Source organism: Chiloscyllium plagiosum, chromosome 9 (assembly GCF_004010195.1).
Source record: "Chiloscyllium plagiosum isolate BGI_BamShark_2017 chromosome 9, ASM401019v2, whole genome shotgun sequence".
Classification (NCBI taxonomy): Eukaryota; Metazoa; Chordata; class Chondrichthyes; order Orectolobiformes; family Hemiscylliidae; genus Chiloscyllium; species Chiloscyllium plagiosum.
The window spans coordinates 84,874,766-84,884,837 of NC_057718.1; the positions used below are offsets into that span (position 1 = coordinate 84,874,766).

The 10,072-nt window shown below is 38.7% G+C and overlaps 1 protein-coding gene across 2 annotated transcripts in view; it reads left to right on the forward strand.

Annotated features, from left to right (window-relative positions):
• Positions 1-10,072, forward strand: part of ninl (ninein-like) — a 151,720-nt gene that overhangs the window by 135,497 nt on the left and 6,151 nt on the right. For both annotated transcript variants that reach the window (XM_043696419.1, XM_043696420.1), the window contains exons 22-24: positions 2,486-2,599; positions 3,549-3,695; positions 4,964-5,077. In XM_043696419.1, coding sequence (XP_043552354.1) covers positions 2,486-2,599; positions 3,549-3,695; positions 4,964-5,077 — 375 coding nt within the window. The remainder of the gene's footprint in view (positions 1-2,485; positions 2,600-3,548; positions 3,696-4,963; positions 5,078-10,072) is intronic.

Genomic DNA, 10,072 nt, shown 5'->3' on the forward strand with positions numbered 1-10,072 from the left:
ATTCTCCTGCTCCTTCGATGCTGCCTGACCTGCTGCGCTTTTCCAGCAACACATTTTCAGCTCTGATCTCCAGCAGTCCTCACTTTCTCCTATCAGTTTGGGCATGTTTTTTGAGGGAATCCTGAGGGACAGGATTTACATCTATTTGGAAAGGCAAGGACTGATTCGGGATAGGCAACATGGCTTTTTGTGTGGAAAATAGTGTCTCACTAACCTGATTGAGTTTTTGAAGAAGTAATGAAAGTTCTGGGGAGTGTTGCTTAACAGAGAGACCTTGGAGTGTAGGTTCATAGTTTCTTGAGTTGCAGGTAGACAGGATGGTGAAGAAGGCGTTGAGTAAGCTTGCCTTTGCTGGTCAGTGCATAGAGTAAAGTAGTTGGGAGGTCATGTTGTGGCTGCACAGGACATTGGTTAGGCCACTTTTGGAATATTGCATGTAATTCTGGTCTCCCTGCTATAGGAAGAATGTTGTGAAACTTGAAAGGGTTCAGAAAAGATTTACAAACATGTTGCCAGGGTTGGAGGGTTTGAGCTATAGGGAGAGGCTGAATAGACTGGGGATGTTTTTCCTGGAGCGTCAGAGTCCAAGTGGTTTTCCCCATGGTAGCAGAATCCAAAACTAGAGAGCTTAGGTTTAAGGTGAGAGGGGAAAACTTAACTGGACGTAAGGGGCAACATTTTCATACACGGGGTGGTGCATGTATGGAATGAAATGCCTGAAAAAATGGTGGAATCTGATACAATTACAATATTTAAAAGGCATCTGGATGGGTATATGAATAGGAAATATTTACAAGAATATGGGCCAAATGCTGGCAAATGGGAGTAGATTTATTTAGGCTGTCTGGTCAGCATAGATGAGTTGGACCGAAGGGTGTATTTCCAAGTGAGGGTGCTTTGAAGCTTTGAGAAGAACTTGTGAATGATGGTGTTCCCATGGATCTGCTAACCTTGTCCTTTTAGATGGTTGAGAGTTTAGAATGTGCTGTCTGAAGCACTCTTGGTCAATTTCTGTCCTGCATCTTGAGGATGGTACCTGTTGCTGCTTCTGAGCATCAGTGGTGGTGGATGGGGTGCCAATCAGATAGGCTATTTGGGATGGTGTCAATCTTCTTAAGTACTGTTACAGTAGCATCCATCCAGGCAAGTGGAGAGTATTCCATAATATTCCCGACTTGGGCCTTGTAGATGGTGGACCGGCTTTGGGGAGTTAGGAGGTGAATTACTTGCTCCAGCATCCTGAGCCCCTCACCTGCTCTTGCAGCCGTGGTATTTATATGCCTAGTTCAGTTCAGTTTCTGGTCAACGGTAAACCCCAGGATGTTTGTAATGGAAAATTCAGTGATTCCAACACTACTGAATGTCATGGGATGATGGTTTGATCCTTTCTTATTGGAGGTGGTCATTGTCTGGTACCTGAGTAATGGGAATGTTACTTGCCACTTGTCAACCCAAGCCTGAATCTTGCCCAGGTTTCACTGCATTTTGCTATGGACTGTTTCAGCATATGAGGAGTTGAAGATTGTGCGATCATCAGCAAACATCCCCATTTCATACTATATGATATAGGGACAGTCATTGATGAAGCAGCCGAAGATGGTTGTGCCTAACACACTGTCGTGAGGAACCCCTGCATTGATGTCCTGGAATTAAGATCACTGACTTCCAGCAACTATAACCATTATCCTTGAATAGAAAGTTTTCTCATTAATTCCCATTGACCTTAATTTTGCTTGGGTAACTTTATGCTACATTCAGTCACATATGACTGCTTGGGCAAGATGAATTAAGGGAAAAGACTTGTGTGAAACATAAACTTTAGCACAGACATATTGGGATGAATGCCCTATGACCATGCTGTAAATTCTGTTTATATTAAGGTGAGGTCCAATTTGCACACAATTGAGAGATTCATAAAGTTTGATTTGTAACTTTCCAGTATGTACAAATGGTCAATTTATGCTTTTAAAGTGTAACTTGCCATTCCAATGAAATATGTATCTCTTATTTAAGAAAAGTAAATTCAACTGTGTATTGAATGCTCCATGGTATTTCATTTGCTTTAAAGTTTTGAGATGTAAGAGGTCCTGAGAAACAATATATTCTCTTTTCATTAGACCTGCTTCAACTTAAGGTTCAACTTTTGAGCAGTTATTTACAACTTTTATGTTGCAGTGTAGGACATGTTGAGAGACATTAGGATCATTATAAGCAAGCTCAATGGAATTTCAAAGTACCTTGGGTAACTTTTTAAAATTTCATGCTACAACAACATATTGAACTTAATAATTGCTGACAAATGCAAAGCTTGGTTACTTTTTCCTGCCTTTTCTGTTTGCAAACTCTTTCCTAATATTCTTCTTGCTTTTTAAAATTGATTTCAGTATTTACTAATATTTCTGATCCCTGAATTTCTAAAGAGCCTCACTTATTTTAAATGTTTAATATGTCTCGTGTTTTGTTTCCTCACTGTATGCTCCCAAAGTTATTAGATCTAGATTCACTGGCTAAGGAGACAAGTGTACTAAGGGCAGAGAAAAAGAGCCTAGATAGCCAATCTATGACAATGCTGCAACACCTTCAGGAGGCCAAAGAGAAGGTATTGACATTATCAAGTAAAAATTGTATATCATTGAGTTAAACAGTGTACAAACTGAACATTATTTGAACTGTACATTGCTCGGTTGTCCTGATCTAATATATTTTAATTTAAGCATTCTAGAGACTTAGTCAACTCAATGATCCTTGTGGTAAGAATGTGAAGAAGTTCAACAATGATCTGACTGGCAGAACAAGCTTGAGGGGCTGAATGGTTTATTCCTGCTTGTACTTCTTGAGTTCTTAAGATCTCCATTTTAAATCACAAGTCTTTTGAAATTAGGTGATCGCCATTGTGGAGGTGCAGTTGGTACAATATCCTTTATGATGCAAAGCAAAATCAGCCAATGCTCCCACTCGCAAACATTGTTTGTAGGGCTTGTGTACAAAGCTCTTTAGTGAGCAGGATCCAATTTGGCTGTAATCCCTTGTGTTCAAAAAGAATGGTTGTTGCTTGTTGTTTTTATCTCACATGTAAGGCCTACAAGCCAAATATTCCAAACATACCAAAATTCAACATTTTCGGAAGAGGGTGAAAGTATATCCAACTTAGAAATATATGTCCGTCCAAAATTGAACAAATGCAAATCGGACCAAATTCAAATCTGGTTTGGTGCAAGGAAATAATTGAGTATTGTTTGGAGGAATTCCGACAAACATTTGAAGCTTACAAGGCTTTAACTTAAGATTGAAACCAGTTTGTGTTAGCCGGGGAGACAAGGCTGATTTGAGGGATCATTTTGCACAGAAACACTCCATTATGTCTTTATGTAGCTGGCAAACAAAGGTTCCATAAAATAAAGATCCACTTCATAAATTCAACAAATCTTTGAGCTCCTATATTAGCTCCTGCTGATTTTAGTGAAACAAATTTATAACTATTTCTGTGCGGGGTGGGTGAAAATAGCAAATGTGCAAATTACTAATCCCAAACACTGACTTAAATTCAGATAAAGATCCTAGAATTGGGTTTGGATCAAGTGCATTCTAATCGAGACCATCTGAAGCTAGAACTTCAAGGAAAGCACCAAGAAAATTTGTCACTGACAAAGGAGATTGGATCTGTTACAAAGTCATTGCAAGAGGCAAAGAATAAGGTATTGTATGTGCCTGTTAATTGGAGCACTGCAAATGATATTGAGCAATAAAACAAAACTTATTTTCTGGACATTAGCACCACTGTAGTTGCAATCAAGCTTTTCGATTATTTTAATTATCAGTGGTTGCAGGAGGTGAAAAGCTTTTTTAGATTAAGGGTATCATAGAGAAGTAGCTTTTTCAAAAGTATCTAGAGCTTGAGTTAGATTTCAGTGTAGATTAGGACACTGCAATTATACAGTAGCCATTTAGCTCCGCACTGAAACCTTGCAGTCAGCTCGAGGATTTTGAAATGTTTATTTTTAAGCTGAGGCATCCAGAAATGCAGAGCTGGGTAAATACACTATCTTCCCTTACTTACAAGTCAAGCATAATGTTTTGTTGCACAAGTAATAGTATAAAGTTAAAAAGCAGTTTGCAAAGTCAATTGAATTGTGGCATTTACAGCAAAGTAGTCTCTTTTTAAATGGGACAATGATAAGTCCATGGAATTTCATCAATATTAATTAAACAAATAGATTTGTGTTTGTGTTTTCTGTTTGTATCTTCACTCACTCCAGCTGGACTAGTGTAATCTATAATACAGCTGGTGTGTTGGAACTGCTTATAATCTGACTTCTCTTCTGTATGACTGCAGTTGCATTTCATTTGTTTATGCTACATGAATTTATAATGGTGTGCAATATTATGATTTAAAAACAATCCCCATATACAAGTTTCAAAGGACAAAATCTGTTATTATATAAGAACAGAAGAACTAGGAGCAGTAGGCCATCTGGCCCTTTGGGCCTGCTCTGTCATTCAACAAGATCATGGCTGACCTTTTTGTGGCCTCAGCTCCACTTACTTGCCTTCTCACCATAACCCTTAATTCCTTTATTGTTCAAAAAAATTTACATTAGCCTTAAAAATATTTACTGAAGTAGCATCAACTACTTCACCGGGCAGGGAATTCAATAGATTCACAACCCTCCGGGTGAAGTTCCTTCTCAATTCAGTCCTAAATCTGCTCCCCTTAATTTTGAGGCTATGCCATCATATCTTAGTTTCACCCACCATTGGAAACATCCTCTCTATGTTAATCTTATCTGTTCCCTTCATAATTTTATATGTTTCTATAAGATCCCCCCCCATATTCTTCTAAATTCCAATGAATTATAACACTAAATTTAACGTTATCAAAATAATTAAAATATTGTTCTCTGAACTATATATCTAACATGTTTTGATGTAATATCATGCACACATTATTGTAATATTGTTGCAGTTCAGCCAAGTGCGTATCCTGGAGACTGAACTGGAATCTATGAAAAACGAATATCAGATTTTGCAAAACAAAGAAGTAAAGTTGGAAGCTGACCTGATGGAGTCGCAGAAACAGGTATATTGCTGAAGTTTCCATGAATCTCTTTGCCTCTGCCCCCTATTTTATAATTCCTCCTTAAAGTCCACCTCCCTAATAACACTTCTTTGAAGGACCTTTGGAAAACTGTCATGACCACATCAGGTATTTCCTCAGAGTACTTTGTGAACTGAGAATTTGTATAAGCTCGAATGTTAACCCCCTTTTTATTTTCCAAATGTTACAAGTTAAAAACAACCAGCAGCACAGTTTTGTGTTTTAAACAAGGTTTAAAAAGTTGGTTTAGTGCACAACTGGTGCCAAAGTAGTGCCAAATTTTGGCAACTTATACACATCTCACTGTATTTTTATAAATACAAATGACAATAAATTGCTATTCTATTCTGAAAGCCACTTGGGTGAATGAGGTGGAGCTAATAGCTAGCAAAAAGTACATATTTGAGGAGTTAAAGTAACAAAAGATAAACACTATGTTGTTGCAGGTCTAGCTTGCTTAAAAATACTCTTTCTGAAGTGAAGGAGTTGAAACACAGACAGATTCAGTGAGGTGTTCCTATAGGTGAACTAAGCAGAGAGTAAGCAAAGACTCCTTTATTCCACGTCAATGGAACTGCTGATTGTGACTCTTGCTAACCTGGTTCAGTGCAAAAGGATTTAGCTGGCTTGTCCTGGAAGCCTCCCTCTTGAGAAAGAGATGATGTTTGAAGATGTCTCTCATTTGTGTTTAGATGGATCTCTTCTAATTTTGATCAGTCCACAAAGCAAAATCAATTATTCTGGGATTCCTCCCTGTTTTTCTGTTTAGCACTAGAAATAGTCAATGACAATCATACAGTCATTGAATTATTTAATGACTATTTGTGATTGAATCTTAAGATAGTCTGATTTTCTGCTTTGGCTACAGTTGAATCTAGAGAAATTATGTGGCTTTTGGGAGCTATGTTGTCAGATTCTTTGCGTCCATTTTAAACATGGCTTTGCTGCTAAACTTCTGACTATGCATTTATGGAATGGTAGATATTGTGTGTCCCATTGAATGCAAGTTATCTGAATGTATATAATTGTGTTTTTCTAACTAATAGTTTTGTTTGCATGCAGTTGGAAGTCAAATAACATATTTACTTTATATTTTGTGGTATTCTTGGATAATATCATCAGCACCTGGTTCGCAGTAAATAACTTTAGACCATAAGATATAGAAACAGAAATTATACCATTTGGCCCATCGAGTCCACTATGCCATTTAATCATGGCTGATAGGTTTTTCAAGGAGAAAGTGAGGACTGCAGATGCTGGAGATCAGAGCTGAAAATGTGTTGCTGGAAAAAGGGCTCATGCCTGAAACGTCGATTCTCTTGCTCCTTGGATGCTGCCTGACATGCTGCGCTTTTCCAGCAACACATTTTCAGCTCTGATAGGTTTTTCAACCCCATTTTCCCCACTTTCTCCCCATAACCTTTGATCCCCTTGGCAATCAAGAATCTATCTATCTCTGTTTTAAATATAATCAATAACCTGGCCACCATAACCTTCTGTGGCAATGAATTCCACAGATCCACTATTATCTGGCTAAAGAAGTTTCTCCTTGTCTCAGTTCTAAAGGGTCTTCCCTTTACTCTAAGGCTGTGCTCTTGGGTCCTTGTCTCTTCTGCCAATCTAATACTTATGGCACTCTGCCCAATTTCTATCAATTCAAAGCCGTCACGTCAGACAGTTTTGGACTGCAAGTTCTCTTGTCTCTATAATTAAAATTTGATTTTGCCCTCAGGGTCTTGAACTTCCAATTGCCTGCCATTTTAACATGCCACACTGTTCCCTGGCCAGCATTTCTGTCTCAGGCTTGCTCCAGCGAAGCTCTAAGAACAACACCTCATTTTCTGCTTCGGGACCCCAAAGCCCTCTGGACTCAATATCAAGTTCAGTAATTTTAGGGCCTGAACTCGCCCATGTCCTAACCCCCTAACTCTGCACACTAGGTCTTGTTATCACATTGTCTGCCTTTACACACTGCCTATTATTAGCCAACTAGGATCCATTAACAGCTATTCACCCTCCCAACCAGATTGTTATCGACTCCTTTCTTCTCTCTTTGAGCTCTTCCCTACCTATCATTTACTCCTTACCCCTTCCCCCAATCTATCTTCTGCATATTATCTGACATTTTCCTAGCTATCATCAGTTCTGAGGAAGGGTCACCAGACCTGAAATGTTAACTTAATTTCTCTTCACAGATGCTGGTAGACCTGCTGAGCTTTCCCAGCAACCTCTATTTTTGCTTCTGATTTACAGCATTCACAGTTCTTTTGTTTTTTTATAAATGTGTTGCTGTACCGAGTTGACTTTGCTTATTTGAAATGTGGGAAAATGTTGTAAGCAATCCCATTAGATCTTCCACTGTCAATAAACTTGAGCTCATTCAAACTTCTGCTGCTTGTATTTTAACTTGGATCAGGTCCCAGTCATGTAACATTCATGTGCTTACTGATTTATGTTGGCTCCTGGCCCACCAACACACCTCATTTTTAAATTTAATCCTCTCATTTAATCTGTCTATGACTTTGTCCCTGTGTTTATAATCTGGTCTACTGCTATAACCCTGCAAGATCTCTGCTCTATTACTCTTTTCACTCTGTAAACCTCTTGTATTCCTTTGGGACACTCCTTAAAACCTAACTCTTTAATCGCCTTCAGTTAGGGCTGGGTCAGATTGTTTGGTTTTGCTCTTGTAACATGCCTTGGGAATCCTTTTTACTACATTATGTTTCTGAAATGGGCAACTTCAGAATTGAGTTGTAGTAGGATCTTACTGATTATTTTTTTTGTAAGGGGGTTCGTTTCAAGTTGGTTTGGGCTTGGTGGATCACGTCAAGTGGGGTCAAGGGTCACTTGGAACATAGCAAAAGTTAGTCAGTGTGCCAATGCTATTGTCCAATGTAAAATTTTAAAGATGTAAAGTAAATTTGTTATTTGCTAACATGGAAGAAAAACTGTTACGATTGTTCGATTATAAATTGGCTTTTTTTTAAACCTATCTGTGATTTCCAAAATCTGGGATCCATGAATTTTGATTATTATTAGGCAAAAAGTTATGTTTGATTGCTCAGAAAATGTCTTGACGTTTGTTTACTGCCAACTTTCTGATGGCTGGATGTAAGACACAGTATCTATTTAAATACAAGAGTTGAGATTCCAGCTTATACAAACAGTGAGAGGCTTGGAATGCTTCTCATTACTTGAAGCTATTCCAGAGCTGCCATTCATTCCTTTTTTAGTATATGTCAATAACAGCTATATTATCAGCTGTTACTGGTGTGGAAAATGAATGATGGCTTTGAAACAGAAAGGATCCTGTTTGTAGTAGAGCCATTTTTTGTCGACAGTGCTTTCTTTTAAATTGTTCCAAATAGAACTTCCTTTTCACTTCTTTCATAGCTTGTAATTGAATGTCATCTAGTGATAGAAGAAATTGATTAATCTAACAAACACATGTAGACTGGGACTGCCATAGTGTTAAGGGTTGGGTGGAGAGGAATTTGTTAAGTGTGTACAAGAAAGTTTTCTGATTCAGTATGTGGATGTACCTACCAGAAATGTATGTGAATGTACCTACTAATGGGAAATAAGGCAGTGACGTGTTAGTGGGGGAGCACTTTGGGGCCAGTGACCATAATTTCTATTAGTTTTAAAATAGTCATGGAAAAGGAGAGGATGATTTAAAAGTTAAAGCTCTAAAATAGAGGAAGGCCAATTTTAATGGTATTAGGCAAGAACTTTCAAAAGTTGATTGGGGGTGGATATTTGCAGATAAAACTGTAAGACACAGGAGCAGAAATTAGGTCATTCAGCCCATTGGGTCCGCTCTGTCATTCAAACATGGCTGAAAAGTTTGTCAACCCCATTGTCCCGCTTTCTACCTGTAACCCTTGATCCCCATGATACTCAAGAACCTATCTATCTCAATCTGAAACTTACTCAATAACCTGGCCTCCACAGCCTTCTGTGGCAATGAATTTCATAGATTCATCACTCTGGCTGAAGAGGCGTTTCCTTATTTCCACGCCAAAAGGTCTTAACTTTACTCTAATCTGCGTCCTCAGCTCCTAGTCTGTCCTACCAATGGAAACAGCTTCCCAACATCTACTCTGTCCAGGTCATTCAGTATTCTGTATGTTTCAAGTAGCTCCCCCTCATCCTTCTAAACTCCATTGAGTGTAGATGCAGAGTCCTCAAACGTTCCTCATATGTTAAGCTTTTCATTCTTGGGACTATTCTCGTGAACCTCCTCTGAAAATGCTTCAGGGCTCAAAACCGCACACATTATTCCAAACGTGGTCTGATCAGAGCCTTATAGTCTCAGAAATACATCCCTGCTTTTATATTCAAGTCCTCTCAAGATAAATGCAATCACTGCCTTCCTAACTACTGAGTCAACCTGCAAGTTTACCTTGAGAGAATCCTGAAGTGGAACTCCCAAGTCTCTTTGCACTTAAGACTTCAGAATCTTTTCCCCATTTAGAAAATAGTCCATGCCTTTATTCGACCTACTAAAGTGCATGATCTCTCACTTTCCCACATTGTACATCATCTGCCACTTTTTTGCCCACTTTTCTAACCTGAACAAATCCTCATGTAGCCTCCCTGTCTCCTCAATGCTGCCTGTCTCTCAATCTATCTTTGTACTGTCTGCAAACTTAGCCAGAGTGCCTCAGTTCCTTCACCTAGATGATTAATGTATCATGTGAAAAATTGATAAAGGGATGGCTGGAAAATGGGAAGCCTTCAAAAATGAGATAACAAGAGTCCAGAGACAGTATGTTCCTAATAGTGTGAAGGGCAAGGCCGGTAGCTGTAAGATGACTAGAGAAGTTGAGTTTTTGGTCAAGAATAAGAAGGAAGCATATATTAGGTATAGACAGCAGGGATCAAGTGACTCCCTAGAAGAGTATAAAGGCAGTAGGATACTGAGGAGAAAAATCAGGAGAGCAAAAAGGGGACATGAGATGCTTTTGGCAG